Source organism: Euprymna scolopes, chromosome 22 (assembly GCF_053919585.1).
Source record: "Euprymna scolopes isolate OS-2025 chromosome 22, ASM5391958v1, whole genome shotgun sequence".
In the NCBI taxonomy this organism is placed as follows: domain Eukaryota; kingdom Metazoa; phylum Mollusca; class Cephalopoda; order Sepiida; family Sepiolidae; genus Euprymna; species Euprymna scolopes.
In genome coordinates this window covers 7,018,217-7,035,655 of record NC_136503.1, presented here as the reverse complement: position 1 = coordinate 7,035,655, position 17,439 = coordinate 7,018,217, and the positions used below count along the sequence as shown (strand labels likewise).

Below are 17,439 nucleotides of genomic sequence, written 5' to 3'. Positions count from 1 at the left end.
TATGGAATCAATAATGGTACAGAAGAAAATGTTGGATATTAATGGTCATATGTCATAAGAGATTCATTATTTGATAAAAGAAATCATTTTTGTTGATATTCAACTATATTCATGTAACATCTGACATTGGACTTAATAGACTTATTGTAAAATTTTATCCAAATTGCAGTATTACATGACAAAGTACTTCACTGAAAAAATGATTGATATATTTACAAAAGTAAAAACAAAAATTCAACTGTCCCTTGATGATATTAGCAGCATTTCTTTGACTACCGACATTTGGACAGCTACTACAAATATTGCCCCCTTTGACAGGTCATTGACTTTCAAATGACTTTGAACAGTGAAGATCTGTGCTTAGAATTGTTCCATTCTCTAGTGCACACACGTGTGCAAAAATCAGTGAAGAATTGCACAATGATCTGGATGAAAATAAAATTTTCAACAATATTGCAGGATTCAGGAACAAAAATGGCTGCTGGTGTCAAGAAAAGTGATTTTGTCACTATCGTGATTCACACATACATTGCAACTTAATAAATGATTCATTATTTTCGCAATAGGCTGTAAAGACAATAAATATAATTAACAGAAATGTAATGTTTCTGAATTTTTTATGAGGATTTATTTATTTGATGAGGATATTATTTGGATTGAAATATAGAAATCCATTCGAAATTCCGTGCAGATTCCCGAGTTCGACAAAAAGATTCCCGGGTTCGACAAAATCCACTTGAAAAAATCTGGAGGTTACATCGACCGAACGTTATGAAAATTATACAAGAACAGTAGTCCAAAATCCTAATCATACGAATAACAAAATTGTAGTCTCTCACTTTAATCGCACTCCATAAGCAATTAGCAAATTTACTGAAATACAAGACCAGTTTAATTTCGACAAACATTCAAGATGTGATCACTTGATAGAATTCAACATATTATATGCTGAAAAATAATTTTGTAAACGAAAAACTCTTGTAATGTATGTTGTTGACAATAATATTCCTACTTTAAATACTTACCAATGGAGACTTCTTTAAAAAAAATTGCCCAGTTACTGAGTCTATTTAAAGAAATCACTAAAAAGGCAAGTAACAGAACTTCAACCATATTGATGATAATACCTACAATTTTAGCTCTGAGGTTTTTTCTGTCAAAAGTTGTCCAATCTAATTCTGATATTTCTTATGTTAGTGAAATCCTTCTTATCACTGTAAAACACATCAGTGAATTAATGAAAAAAAATTTTCATCCTATCGAAATGATAAAACTTGTGTGCATCTACGTTTCTAGATCCAAGATTAAACTTAATATTCCAAAAATATAGCATGGAAACACCATTAAAAATTGGATTCTACATCTACTTTCTATTTATGATAATGAAGTAGAACCAGGATGCTGAGGATCAAGAAGAAAAAGAAGAAGTAAAACTGTATCTCTTTCCAGCCTGTTTGATGAATTACCTCCAAATAAACCTATAGTAACAAATCCAAACAGAGCAGTTAGATGCTCCTATTTACAATGTTTCCCCACGGGACAGAGTTAGACACCAGGGTCGTTTTTTAATGTGGAGAAAAGGAACAAAAATAAAAATTGTCTCAGTCGTGAAGGATTTCTCCTCCACTGACAGAGAACAAGAAATTGAAGTGCAGCATCTGATGAACAGATACTACACTTTGATCTTGACCCGACGGAGACAACAGAAATAGAAAAAGCACAATCGAAACTCAAAAAATAGTAAATCCCTTATTCATAAGTGCACAAAATTACTTGATCATTATGGAGCTGTATCACTACTCGCAAGAAGTTATGATCCATTACAGTGGTGGAAAAAAAGACATAGGAGACCTTACCACTGCTGAGTAAACTGATTTCAAAATATTTAAGTGCACCACCTTTATCCGTACAGAGTTGGAAGCTCTTTAGTATGAACTTACTAGGAACAGGCTGTGTCCTGAGAATGAAGAAACTCTAATGTTTCTACATTACTACATCAGAATATAAAACTTTAAACACTGATGAGACTATGAGAGGAGTAGGAGGAAGGCAGCGCAAATGGAAGAGGAATTCGACCAACAGCCGGTGCTGAGCAGAGGCAACCACCGCAACATGCTCTAGAATTAGAATTTGTACATTGTAGTTTGTTTGTAAGTTATTTTTTTCTTATCTAATTGTTTAATTATATTCATTTAAGAATTGGAAATTGTACATTTTATCTTGAAAGAATATATAAATTAAATTACTGCGACAAGTGTAGTTTTACCAGCAATGTAACAATCGTGCGTTCTGGTGGCAATTATCCCGTTGAAGTGTTTTTTATATTGCTAATGTTTTTGAAGCATTTCTTACGCAGAAAGTTTCGAGATGCTTGAAACAGTGGTAGTCGGTAGGTTCAACTTCTGCAGGGTCGGTTTAGTAACATGCGATCGGGTATTGTCGTGGAGGAGAATTGGGTCTTTTCTGTTGACTAATGCTGGGAGTTGTTGTCGATATTTTGATGCATTTCATCCATTTGTCGACAGTACTTCTCCGCCGTAACGGTTTCGCATACATTCAAAAAAACTGCAATGGCTGATACCGGTCGCAGACCAACAAACAGTCAGCACGGTCTTCTTTTGGTACAACTCTGGATTTGGGAAGTGCCAGGGAGCTTCGTCGGCGTCTAACCACTGAGCTGAGCATCGGCGGTTGTCGTAAAAAAACACTTTTTATCGCAAATCACGACCTGATCGATAAACAGATTGTTCTTGTTGCTTAAAAGAAGGGAATATGACACTTCATAACGGCGTTTCTTTGTGTTGTTGTCCAATTCATGAGGCACACATTTATCAAGGTTTTTGTCTTTCCAATCTCTCTCAAATAGTTGGAAATCGTCGTATACTTCATGTCTAATTCAGCAACAAGTTCTTAAACAGTTGTGCGTGGATTGGCTTTGACTAAAGCTCTTAATTAATCGTTGTTAACATCCGATGGCCGACCATCTTCAAGACTCTCGTCGCCACCACAAAATTTTTTAAACCACCATTTTGCTGTGCGTTCAATAGTAGTTCCTTTGCCAAATGCTTCGTTGATATCGCGAGCTGTTTCAGCAGCTTTTCGGCCTAGCTTGAATAGAAAAAAAGAAAATTGTGAGAATTTGCTTTTTTCCCATCTTATATAAAACGGTCTGAAAAGAAGACATAATTGTTTTAAAACGATTGTAATTTAAACGATTAGATAGAGCGAAACACGCTCTTAAAAATGATATATAAAGTAAAGGTACGAAAACTTATTTGAAAGTACATCGTTTGAAATCAAAATGAAAATTCCAACAATGACAATCAGTCTGACAAAAACGGGGTCATTTCGGTGGCCTTTTCGCTGTCGGACTGATAGAAAATGTTCTGTGTATCCCTAGGAGGTCCACGGTGGGAGAGTAGTAAATACTAAGCTGTCTACAACATTGTCCTTTTTAAGTCCAGTGTTAACAAATTTTTGATGAGCCGTCCGCTTAAATAATCAAATTTGGTCCACTTTTCCTCTTGGTCTTCAGTCAAGGATTTTGTCTTGTCCATCTGACAAACCCATGAACTCTTATCCTCGAGTGGCTTTTGGAGTTTGATAAGCGGTCGATCATTAGTACGTAAATATATTTAAAATTTTCGGATTAGTATATTAGTTGACCACAAATCCTCAAAATATTAACACATATTTTTGCAAAAATATTGTGTAATTTTTAGAAGGGAGTTAAAGCTGTAATTACCCTTTGATAAGCATATTGATTATTATTTTACACTTATATTACATAGTATCGGTCATCCTCTTATTCGTTTTTGGTTCAGGGAAAGAAATAACTTTGATAAACACGTATTAATCCGTTCAGACCGATAGTCAAAAAAGAATGATTTCACTTTTCTTTCTCTACATGTAACTCAAGACTTTCTGTCGCTAGTCTAACTTCCTGAGCATGTCATCTTAATAGTAATAATTTTAATTTCTAACAGAAATGTTCTGCTTACTTAATCTAGTTAAAAATAATGTTTCCTTTCACACGTCAATCTAACATTCCACATCTAATATGGCTACACATAAAAATTGGAAATGTTAAAATTTGAATAATGATAAACATTGATTACAAACGGAAAAAATTGCGGTTAATCTTTAAAATTCACCAGAATTAAAAACAAGAGTTATTTCTTTCTTCTTTTCTTTTTCATTTTCAGATGCAAGAAATTTACTTGTCAGAATTCTTAAAACCAGATCATTCAGGCGAGCTCTGATGGTTGGATGTGGTGTACAGCTTTTCGCGCAGTTGTCGGGTGTGAATACAATTATGTAAGAGTTTGCTTCATTTGTTTTTTACTTCTGTTTATTTATTTATTTATTTATTTATTTATAGGTTTAACGTTCCATGGAATCAGATTCAAAAATATTAGATAAACATATTTCTCAGTCTCATTTGTTTTAAATCAAGTTAATGTTATGTTATTCATTAAAAAAAAACTGGCCGGATCGCTAATCGGGGTTTGTTTCAAATCCATACAATTAGACGTACTTCCACAATAGACGTAAACACAAAAAAAATCTCTTGCACTTTTAAAATAATAAATAACAGGAATGAATGATTTAAACGCAGGATTGATTGTGTTTGTTTTTTTTGTTTGTTTTTTTTTTACATGGAGTTCACCACTTATCAAGGCCCAATGGCCACTCGGGGATAAAGGTTATTGTGTGTACAGTACTCAATGGGATAGTGTAGCAATAGTATTGGAGAATTGATAAGGTTTCATTACTTAGGGGGGGGCGGTTCATCAGGGATTTGTTTGTGTTGGACTTGAAGACATCCAGGTTGAAGTCGGGAGGGAAACAGGCAAGCGGAACAGAGTTTCACAGGCGTGCAGTGTGCAGAATGACAAAGAAATAATGTGTCCGCTTGTCCTGCCGTAGTTGCTGCTTTTTTTTCTTCTTGTCACTGTCTGCTGCCTCTATTTTATTGACACGGATGACGTTAGAACATTTCACCACGTATTGTCTGAAATGTGGCTCAGTCCCGCTGATCTATCCTCGGGGATTTTATGTTCCCAATTTTTAATTTCTTTGACGTCATTCCTGGAGTACCTGGATCCAGAATCGCTGCATTGACCTAGGATCTGATAGGCTTTCCTTTGAAGTCATTTTCGCAAGCCCGGACAGTCGATCATCCACCTCTGCAACCTGCAACTTCACCCCCTGTAACATTTAGATAGGAATATCTTATCAAACCGATTGATGTGTGCGTGCGTCTGCATGTTGGCGCGCATGTGTGGCTGTGTGTGAACGAGTGTGTGCATGTGTGTACCTGTGTGTCTGAGTGTACTTGTGGCTGCGTGTGTGCGTGGTTATGTCTGAGTGTACGCATGTATGAGTGTGCGTGTGTGTGCGTGTGTGTGTGTGTTTATGTGAATGTCTGTATGCATATATGTGTGCGTGTGTAGGTAGGTGGAGAGTGTGTACGTGAGTTGAAATTAAAAACAGTGATATATAATTCTGAGCTTAGACATCATGCAAAGATTGGGGATATTAGAATAAAAGACACTTGTCCTTGGCTCCTATTTACTGGTCTTAGACTTCGGAGTTAGTGTGGAGAAAGTGGCTTAGCGTTAAAGAGACTGCGCGTTTGTGCCTGCAGAGCACAAACTAAGAATCAAGATGGCGCCCGCATGCGTTTATGTGGAAAAAAAGTCTCGTGGAATCTCGGAGAATCTCGGAGAATCTCGGAGAATCTCGTACCCTGATTCCATAAATAACGAGGAGAGAAAAGCGGGAGGAGAGACGATTTTGAGTCACGAAAACGAACGGACGTGTGTAAAAGAAGAGGTAGAAGAAAAGAGTGTGGTGAACGAAACAAACAACGACTCGGTTGAAAGTAGAGTTGTAACGAACACAAGCTATTCCGGCATGACGTCAGGATTTGACCCCAAGCTAATTCCCCTGTTTGATGGCAGTAGCACTGTTCACTCAGTGCAGGAATGGGTGGAAAAAGCAGAATTAATATGTCAGCTCAGTGGGGTGAAGCGTATAGAATGCGTGGTCCCAATGCGCCTCACTGGGGGAGCATATGCAGTATACCAGCAGTTGGCTGATGAGAAGAAAACAGATTTTGCCTGCATCAAGCGCGCCCTTTTTACAGCATTTGCATTAGATCCAATTACTGCATGGAAGGAATTCATGGCCCGAAAATTACATCCCGGGGAAACGGTGGATGTTTATCTGGCTGAGCTAAAAAAGCTATCGGTCCTTTTTGGAGGGATGTCAGACAAAGGCTTGGTGTGCGCCTTTGTTGCAGGATTACTTAAGAGTGTGGAAGATCTGCTCCGTGCCTCATCCCATATGGACGAGATGGACATATCAGAAGTATTGGCGCGGGCACGAGCAATACTAAAGAAAAGCCCTAACACTATAGACCAAGCGGCAGCTGTACAACCATCACGGGTTGGATTGCAGGACCTGGGCGCAGCTACAGCCTGCTATAAGTGTGGAGGACCCAACCATTTCGCCCGTGATTGTCTTTCGTCACGTCAAACAACTCGGAAACTTGACGGGCCGCAGTGTTACAAGTGAAAAAAACGCGGACACCTGGCCCGCACCTGTCCAGGAAACGGGCAAGGGGAAGAAGCTACAGCGCCAGTCTTCTCCCCGGATCGTCATTGAGCAGGGCGCTACCCACTGTAAGCATACACATTAATGGAAGCGAGCGCCTCGCGCTTGTGGACACTGGGTGCACCCAGACTCTCGTAAGCAAGATATGCTCTGCCACTTGGAAAGCAGAGAGAATTCCGGTACTAACTGTAGGCGGGAGTTCACTAGCCTCTTGTGGGGTGAGCATTATCCGTGCAAGCATCAACGACGGGCCTGTAGTAGCCGTGCGAGCCCTGGTGATGGAGGGAGAGCTTCTCGGGTACGACCTACTCTTGGGTAGTGACTTGATTACACAACTGGGTGGAATTACCGTGGACAGAACCGGCAAGGTACAGTTCTCCCGATGTGAGGAACATGTTTGTGCTGCCATAACTCTCGACGAGCCTGACTTTCATGCAGAGTATGATAGAAACACCAATGCATGGACGACGTTTTGGAAGTGGTCAAACGATCAGCCACCAATATCCTTGCGAAACCGGTTATCGGAATATCCCCCACCCATGTGGCTAAGGGAACAGTATGAAGAAGAACTGCAAACGTGGATTGACAATGGCTGGCTTCTTCCATACCCAGAGGATGAGCTTGGCCCCCCGCGAAGGCTGATTCCCTTGATGGCCGTCGTACAAGAGACCAAACAAAAGGTCCGCCCCGTCCTAGACTACCGTGAGCTCAATGAGCATGTCGACCCATATACAGCAAGGGCTGATGTGTGTGCACTCAAATTAAGGGAGTGGCGACAGCAGGGATCGAACGTGGCAACTCTGGACCTACGCAGGGCCTATCTGCAAATACGCATTGAGAAGAAATTGTGGCCATTTCAGACTGTGGAAATTAGAGGAACTCGATATTGTCTAACCAGGCTAGGGTTCGGTCTAAATGTGGCCCCAGGCATTATGACAGCAATCATGCATGCTATCCGGCAGCAAGATGAGGCAGTGCAACAGGCAACATCCTCATACATCGATGATATATTCGTCAATGAGAGCCTTATGTTAGCGCAATCGGTTAGAACGCACTTTGAAAGCTTTGGACTGACATGTAAGGAACCAGAGCGTCTGTGCGATGGAGCAAAAGTTCTCGGCCTGCACGTGCGCAATAGCAAGGAGGGACTTTGCTGGAGAAGAGGAAGTCACGTTCCCAAGGTCCCAGCAGACATCACTCGACGAACAGTGTTTTCGCTTTGTGGAAAAATGGTAGGCCATTTTCCTGTGTGCGGTTGGCTCAGGGTGACCGTGACAGCCATAAAGAGACGTGCAACAGTCGTGTCGTCGGGATGGGACGATGCAGTACACGATGTCACCCTAAGGAGAATGTTGACAGAGACTGTGTCCAGAGTGACCAGTGATTACCCCGTTCAGGGAAAGTGGTGCGTCAGCGGGAATGAGTTCACGGTCTGGGTGGATGCTAGTTCACTGGCCCTTGGAGTTGCCCTTGCAGTTAATGATTCCATTATTGAAGATGCCTGTTGGCTTCGGCCAGAGAATGATTCGAGGCACATAAACCTGGCCGAACTTGATGCCACATTGAAGGGCGTTAACTTGGCGCTTCAATGGCACGCCAAGGTTCTACATATCATGACTGACTCGGCATGCACTCATCGGTGGATAACCGATGCATTAAGTTGAAGAGCACGGCTGACGACACGAGCATCGAGTGAGATGTTAATTCGAAGACGGCTTGCCACCTTGGTCGACACCATCACAGAGTACGACCTGACCGTGGACGTAGTGTTGATCAGGTCTGCGCTCAACAGAGCAGATGCTTTGACAAGAGTCCCTCAACGATGGCTTCTGGCTGGTGCTCGGAGAGATGCTGATAATCTGCAAAACACATGTGCAGCAGTTGTGTGTAATGTGGATGCAGCGCGCATCATGGACATTCATCGACAGTGTGGACATCCTGGCATCAAGCGGACACTGTACTTTGTCAAGATGATTGATCCAGGAGTAGGAAAAAAAAGATATCCGAAGAGTGGTGGAAAGTTGCGAGACCTGCCAATCCATCGACCCAGCTCCAGCACGATGGAAGAAAGGGGAGTTAGGAGTGAGTGGTAAGTGGCAGAGAGTGGGCATGGACATCACACACTACGGTGGCAACCACTTCCTTACCCTCATCGATTATGGGCCTACACGTTTCGCAGTCTGGAGACTCCTCGGGCGCCAGGACTCTTGCAACATTATTCGCCAGCTGTCATGCGTGTTCTGTGAAAGAGGTGCGCCCGATGAAGTGCTGACGGACAACGACCCAGCCTTTTGCAGCCATCAGATGAGGCAGTTCTAACAAGAATGGGGTGTGCGGCTGCGGCTTAGATGCGCTTATGTGCCTTCTGGCAATGGTATAGCTGAGAGAAGCCATCGCAGCATCAAAACAATTTCAGCCAGGAAGCAGTGCACCATCGCAGAAGCTGTGTACTGGTATAATCTCATGCCAAAGGATGGCGTCTCTCCAGGAACGGCGCCTGCAAACGCAATATATCAGTACCGTTTCCGAGAAAAAGGAATCCACCCCGATACAACTGTGGCCACTGAGATAGAACGGAATCGATATGCCAAAGGGATTGCTGTCTGAGTGAAGCCGCCAGGAAACCGATGTACTGACAAGTATAAACGAGGCACAGTGACCGATGTGGTGAGTCAGCAGTGTGTCCAGGTTGATGGCGTACCCCGTCACGTTAGGGACCTACGGCCGGCGACACATGTACCACCTCCAGTGGACGATGAGAGTGATTCTGACTCTGAGGCGAGTGGGCCATCGCTTTGGTTTGCACTATCCCTATCAAGCAGTGACTCTAATATCAGTACCCTCCACGGAGATGAAGTCTTCCCCGACCATCAGGCGGTGGATGAGAGCGCACGCAAAGACGAGAGCAGCACTGTCCCCCTTCGTAGAAGCACCCGACGGCGGCGATCACCACCACCCCCTGTCGTCTCTGTGATCATGAGATCAGGGGGGGGGGAGTGTGGAGAAAGTGGCTTAGCGTTAAAGAGACTGAGCGTTTGTGCCTGCAGAGCACAAACTAAGAATCAAGATGGCGCCCGCATGCATTTTTTTTTTTTTTTTTTTTTACAAAGGCATCACCACATTATCAAGGCCCAGATGCCACTCAAGGATAAGGGTTAAAGAGTGTACAGTAGAAATTGGTCAATATAGTAATCATTAGTAATGAAAATTTGGTAAATTTAATAACATATGGAACGGCTTATCAAGAACTTATTTACTTTAGACTTGAACACAACCATATTGTAGTCAGCCGGAAAGCAGGAAAACGGAAGACAATTCCACAGGCGTGCAGTTCTAAGAAAGAAGCTTTGTTCATGGAATCTACGTTTAGGTTTAGGCACAGATAAAGAGTGGGGGAAATTATTGATAGTGTTTACAGCTAGACGAGTGTTTCTTGTGAAAGTTTGGCGAGGGGGGACCATAGATTGAAGCTCAGTTGAACACTTTCCATGAAAATAACGATACATCAGAGACAAACTCGCAACATCTCTTCTGTGAGATAGAGGTTGCAAGGAGGAGAAAAGGACATCTCCTACGAGGCTACGAAGTCTATTTTGAACTCTATCAAGGCAGGACAAGTCTGGAAAAAAGTCTCGTGGAATCTCGGAGAATCTCGGAGAATCTCGTACCCTGATTCCATAAATAACGAGGAGAGAAAAGCGGGAGGAGAGACGATTTTGAGTCACGAAAACGAACGGACGTGTGTAAAAGAAGAGGTAGAAGAAAAGAGTGTGGTGAACGAAACAAACAACGACTCGGTTGAAAGTAGAGTTGTAACGAACACAGTTAGACACCAGGTCGTTTTTTTAATGTTGAGGAAAATATAACTGCTCATAAAGATGCACGCTGGATTGGGACAAAAAATATAAATTTCCACAGTGAGGAAAGATGTCTATTTTATTGACTGAGGATAGAAAATATTAATTGCAGCGCTAGAACAGATATTATACTTTGCTCCGAACCAAAATGGTTAGTCATAAAAATGTGTCACTTGTTACAGATGGGGGATTGGAATTGCAAATGGCAGAAGTGGTTCTGGGAAGAATGGTCGGATCTCTGGGATTGCGAGGATGACGTCAATAAAAGCTGGTCTCAGGAGGGCCAATCAAGGCAGGAATCCTGGATCCAGGTGCGCCGAGAATGATGTCAAAGAAGTTCAAAATGGGTGATGTGGAATTCCCGAAGATAGGTATCAGCGGGACTGACCAACATTTCAGGCAATGCGTGGAGAAACTTTCTGACATCATCCGTTCCAATAAAATAGAGACAGCTAGACAATGGGAAAAGAAGCGGTGGCCGCGGGGAGAAAAGTGGGCATATTATATCTCTGGCATTCTGCACGCACATCCCACTCCGCGACCCCTCCACGCTGTAAGTGTTGTCACTGGAAAATAAACATTGTTTCTAGTTACTCATTCCTATTACGTGTTATTTAAAAGTAAAAGAGACTTTTTGTGTTTACGTCTGATTGTGGAGGCATGCCTAATTGTTCAGATTTTAACAACACTCGACTAGTTTTATGAATAACCCGACGGAGTGATACGCATATGTTACGGTATCGTCATCCTTAACTACGGCTTCATACATATATATCGCTGTACCAATAGACAGGCAGTCTTACAATCATACACATCTACCAACGTCCAAATGCACACAAGTGTAATTAATCAGACACATACCAACGACACTATATCATTAGAGGCTGATGGACTAGCGTAATTTTATATTCTAGAAATATGAGAATACTAACAGCAGAAACTTGCTTTAGACGTTAGCCTCGATTGTACTCAACTGGCCTACCTTCTCCCTTCTTTTCTCCCTTCACACTTCGGACTAAACCCCGTCCTTGTATAAGCTTATATATCTGTTGCTGAATAAGGAATGAATCTTTATCGCATCTCAACCAGCCAATCAAGAGCCGCTACGACACATTTTCCTCTCTTCTCATTGGCTCCGTGCATACTCGCATATCGCAGTAAATTTCCATTGAATTTGTTCTCACGACAGCTGTCCTTGGGAATTGACCCTCGGCTCAAACACTGTTTCTCAATTTTATCCAAAGCTAACTTTCATACTAATCTTCCTAAATAAATGATTTCCTTCACAAAACAATATTATTATTATTAAATATTGTTATCAATCCCAAATCCGCAAACTGAAGCCATTTTTCTTTGTTTTGAGTTGCCTCATTGTCCAAACAAATGGAATCAGTATAGCAATCAAGAATTTCCCAGGATTTTTCACATAATAAAAGCTCTAACTTAGCTCTATTTTAACTGTTATTAATGTACAATTCGACCACCATTCGTTACACTTCTTTTTATAATCTTTTTCTTTTTTTCATTGCCGTAACGTCACTTCGCACATGGCTCTGTTATTTGCATACAACTGCTATACGGGCGTCCGCACTCTATTACAATTCGACAGTGCACACACACACACACACACACACACATATATATATATATATATATATATATATATATATATATATATATATATATATATACTCAAACTTCTACTTTTATTGCGCAAGAGTAATGCTCAAAGAACCTTGGGCTTCAAAACAACCAAAATGTATAATTTTTTTATATGTAAGATTAGATGTATGTGTTGAAATTCGCAAGTTATTAAAAAAAAAAAAAAAAAACGGAGGACCTAGATAGATAAATACAAAATTGCGTTCCATTTTACGAAAAATATGGTCCAGAATATTAGTTGTTAAATCTGTTATCTGAAGCCACCATTTCCAATGAAACCACTGTTTACTATAATCTGTTCCTTCCGTGTATTCGTATATGGAAAGATGTATGATAATGTAATCTATCTACTATTATATAGATTCGGAAACGGATGAGCCAATCTTTTTGCAAATTTCATGCAAACGTAATTTATATTTCTGGCCGTGTTCTTAGATAGGTTTTGTGCAGAAATTCTTTCGATAAGTATCGAAAAGCGGAAAAACTCCATTCTTAGTGTTTCATCTCTTATAGATAAAAATGTATGTTTACAGGAGAATATTTTACGTTACACCGATGTAACCTTGGCCGGTGTAACGTAAAATATTCCTCTGTTAAACTTCTTTTTCATCTATAAGAGAAAAAAGACTATTTTTAAGATTGCTACGCCCAAATATTAATTGACGTGATATTATAAACAAACATGGACAGAATTTGATAAACGACATTATCATTATTTAAAATTTTTTTTTTTTTTTTTTTTTTTTGCAAATTAGTCCACAGGGCAAATTATTCTTCACATAATGTTAAATAGAGGATTGATTCTTTAATAATACATACGCAATCTGCATAAATTAAAATATCATGTTTAAGCGTATTGTACGACCGGACAACGCCGAGCATCCAGCTAGTATGTTTATATACGAAGGATTTGCTGAATGCAACCACAAACAAAGATGGTTGATTAATAAAAAATATAGAATTCTTTCGCGGAAATATAAACGCGTGTGTGTGTTGGCATGATGTATATATATATATATATATATATGTGTGTGTGTGTGTGTGTGTGTGTGTGTGTGTGTGTGTGTGTGTGTGTGTGTGTGTGTGTGTGTGTGTGTGTAAGTATATGTGCTGGAATGTATAAACAAAAATATGTAAAGAATGAGAGTTAAAAGAATTTGAAGAATGTTCTAGTGGACAAAATGGGGTTGATTTTTATAAAATATTGACCTTTAAATGGTACCTGTCAATATGTGAGACCAACCGGGTTATTAGCTTACAAATTAACATTATTTAAGTAAAGCTAATGTGCAAGTTAAAAAAAAAAAAGAAAAAGTCTGAATTCTATGCGTTGATAAAGCATTATTTTATTTATCATCATCATCATCATCATCATCAGTTTAACATCCATTTTATATGCAAGCATGCGTTTAACAGCGTCTAACAAATTGACTTCAAAACTAGCCATTCAATCAAATTTTCTGGTGAACAAAACACCGTTCAATGAAAGCAATGGTATTTTGCCTTATAAGAAACAACGGTCAGGATTTAAATGGAGACATACAGACACAAATGATATTGAATTCTCGGGTTGCCCAAATTTAGCAGTTGTTTCGGAAAACACCCCAGAAGTCTACAAGCTCGTTTTGTTTGATGGTAAATTAAAGCTGCATAAGATAGCAGATGAGTTAAATATATCGCTGTTTTGCATGCAAATTTGTTAATAAGAAAGCTACGTTCAACGTGAGTGTCGTGTTTGTTCACAGTCGATAAAAATAGAAGCATGTTGACACTTTCAAGAATTTTTTACAACTGTTTCAATGCATAAATAAAAAATCTTTTTGCGTCAATATGTGACGAGGATGAAACATGGAAGCACCATTCATCAGGTGTATTGAGGAGTGGGTCGATAGTCATATAACATTTGCTGACTATTTTTCTAAGCTTACTCTAACAATCGTGTCATAAAACGCTTTTTTCATAGACAATCGGTTCGAAATGGCTAATAAATTTGTTAAATTTATTTGCAAAATTAATCTCCCACTCTAAATTCTGAAATAATTGGGGGGTCCAAAACCTAAAAAAAAAAAGGAGAATCTCGTTTTTTGGAGAGTGGGATTAAACAAAATTCATCTACAAACTTATGAACAATTTATATTTAGGAGGAAATTATTTTTTTAGATATAATCTCTTGTGCTAAGGAACATTAATTTGCAACCTCTTTCCCACAGAAAAGACGTTGCGGGCCTACCCTTTTTTTATCATTATTTTCATGTCAAGTGCTCGTCTAAGATCTAATCTATAGTTCCCCCTGGCCTGACTTTCACGAAAAACACTCGTCTAGCTGAAAACACTATCAAGAATTTCCCTCACTCTTTATCTGTCCCTAAACCTAAACGTAGATTCCACGAACAAAACTTCTTTCTTAGAACTGCACGCCTGTGGAACTCTGTTCCATTTTCCTGCTTTCCAACTGACTACAATATGATCGTCTTCAAGTCCAACATGAATAAGTTCTTGACAAGTCATCCCCTTAAGTTGTGGAAATTGAAATTCCCAAGCTAACTGAATTCTCACCTTTTAACTCTGGTAACCAGACAGCGACGCAGACACGTTATTTCCTGTTCTGTATATTTCTATCTCTTTTCTGATGAACTCTCGACAAGTCAAAATGTAACACGCTCCCTTTGGTATGGTCAATCAACCAGCTCGCCCGAGTAACCCGTGATCCTATAATTAAACACCAATCGCAAGTAATGTTATTCTCTTCTCAATGAACTCTTACTATCTATATCTTTATTCTTTCTCGTGTATTTTTATGTAAATAAATCTACGTTTATTTGTTATCGTATTCATTATGCGACCTTTGCTTCTCAATCACTTACCATTTATCAACAACATGAGGATGGGATCGTCTACAACATAAACAGACCATCGTCTCCTCCACAAACTAATCCAATTTACCAAATTTCCACTACTAACGATTACTACGACATTTTCCCATTGACTACCTCCAGGCTTTGATAAGTGGGATGAGTGGCGAATTCTTTTGTAAAAAATTATTGAAATATAATAGTTTTAGATATTCTTTAAAGTTCTCTGGTACACTTTAAAAACACTATATAAGCTGTAGAATGTATTATTAATATTCCTTTGCGCAGGCGTGTTTATCTAAAAATAAAAACAATTTCCATCCAAAAGAATATGTAAAAAGCTTATGATTTCAATTTCATAGAGAATGTCTTCATTTCACTGCTAAGAAAACAATACAAAACTAATAAAACAAAATACGCAAATATCTGGAAATTAACATCTTTAATAAAACTATTTTTTTTCTTTATATAGCATTAATAAAGACAATTTGCCTATTTTGGCTTTTTTTTATTTCTAAAATGTTGTTTCAGTTTCAATTGGGCTCCTTTTTTTGGCCTTTTTCCCAAAAAAATTGACTTCAAACATTTAATTATTGTGAAAACCCTGGATTGAACCGTCAACGTTCAAAAAGTGTACTTTATCCGTTATGCCAGGGGTTCGCAAACGTTATGAAAATAACAACTTAAGATGAGAATAGAATAATTAAAATAATACAAACGTAACTATGTCGGTGAAAATGCATTGCGCCCAATTACCTCCATTCCCCCAAAATCTAAGCATTACGTCAGAATAAAATTAATTCATTTTTTTTTTCATTTAACTGAAGCCGAAATTCTCAGAAAGCAAAGAGCTCCCTTCCCGGGATTAACACTTGATCTATATACACAGATATTCGAATATTCCATTAAAGTTCTCCTTTATCCCCTCAAATACTGAGTTAGTAAAGAAGTTGAGAACATAATTTCCCTCTCCTCATTGACTATTTAAATATATTATATTATATCTTTTTGTGGTTTTACTGAATTCCAGGATAAAAATTAATCTAGTCTGGTGGAGTATCTAGTTTCATGCTGTTACTTGAGATAACATAACGTGGAGAAGGTTCAGCGTTCCTCGTTAAATTCAGTGTGAGTTAACCATACTGAGGAGATCTTATTTGGGCTGCAACTACTATGTTATTTTAAATATCTAATCGAGGTTTACTTGTAGGAAAAAGTATCCTTATGCCAGGTTGTTCTGACAAACTTCTGTACATAGAGACCTTAGGTATGCGAGGACAGCATCTAGTAAACATTCAAATGCAGTTCTGTCTGTTATCCAACACTATCTTATAAACACACTAGTTTCATTGTATCAACACATAGGAAATAACAATCAGATAGACATATGTTTGTAACAGTGAGGGCGCGCGTATGCAAATGCATGCAAAATTACGTCACCGGTATGAAAAATAAAAAAGATCACGTTAGAGACGAAGATAACGTCCGAGTTCACGTAAGAGATGCGAATGACGCTCGAGAAGACGATCGCGCGAGGAACGTCAGAGTGGTAATGACAGACTAAGAAAATAAATTTTGAAGTAAAAAAAATAAGTTGAAGTTCTTTTCTATTCTTGGTCTCCTTTCGACTGAGGCTACAAAATTACATGTTTATATGAAGAGCTGAAAAAGAAACAAACCAAGGAATGTTTTAACCTCTTCTGCATCAATACAAACAGGGACCTCTACAAGTTTGAGAGGTTAGTTTTCGGGTCAAGGTAGCACCTACGATCTTTCAGCAGGTCATGGACACCATGGCTGGGCGGTCTCGACTTCACTTGCGCCTACTTAGACGACATCGTCATTGCCAGTAAATCCAGAGGCGAGCATCGCAGCACATACATGAGGTTTTAAAAGAATTCAAAGCTTCGGTTTTAAAGTGAAAAAAAGCTAAGTGTGACTTCCTCGTGAACAAGATAAAATACCTAGGTCATATAATTGATAAAAATAGTAGACACCCCGACCCTGAGAGGGCAGAAGTCATAAAAAACATGCCTCCTCCCGATAATGTGCAAGCACTCCAAAGCTTTCTGGGACTTGCTAACTACTACGAATTCTACATAAAGAACATGCATGACTTGCGCGCCCCACTGAACGAATTAATTAAGAAAGAAAAATCCTAGGATTGGACGTCTGACTATCAAGGGACGTTTGAGGAAATCAATAATACTTTAACATTGGATCTTTTTCTTACATACTGCAGTATGATCCAAAGTTGAAAATAATAATAGCGAGCGACGTAAACTCATATGGTGTTGGAGCTCGTATACTTCATACCGACGGTATCAAAAAACGATCAGCCATGCATCCAGATCGCTAGTACTTGTCGAGAGAGAGTGCTCGTAGATCGAAAAAGAGTCACTAAGTATCATATTCACCGTAATGAAATTTCATATATAGCGTATTTG

The 17,439-nt window shown here is 39.3% G+C and overlaps 1 protein-coding gene across 2 annotated transcripts in view; it reads left to right on the top strand.

Moving 5' to 3' along the window:
* The window catches only part of LOC145243874 (proton myo-inositol cotransporter-like), a 57,389-nt gene that overhangs the window by 16,130 nt on the left and 23,820 nt on the right, over nt 1–17,439 (top strand). For both annotated transcript variants that reach the window (XM_080106946.1, XM_080106945.1), the window contains exon 4: nt 4,206–4,317. In XM_080106946.1, coding sequence (XP_079963072.1) covers nt 4,206–4,317 — 112 coding nt within the window. The remainder of the gene's footprint in view (nt 1–4,205; nt 4,318–17,439) is intronic.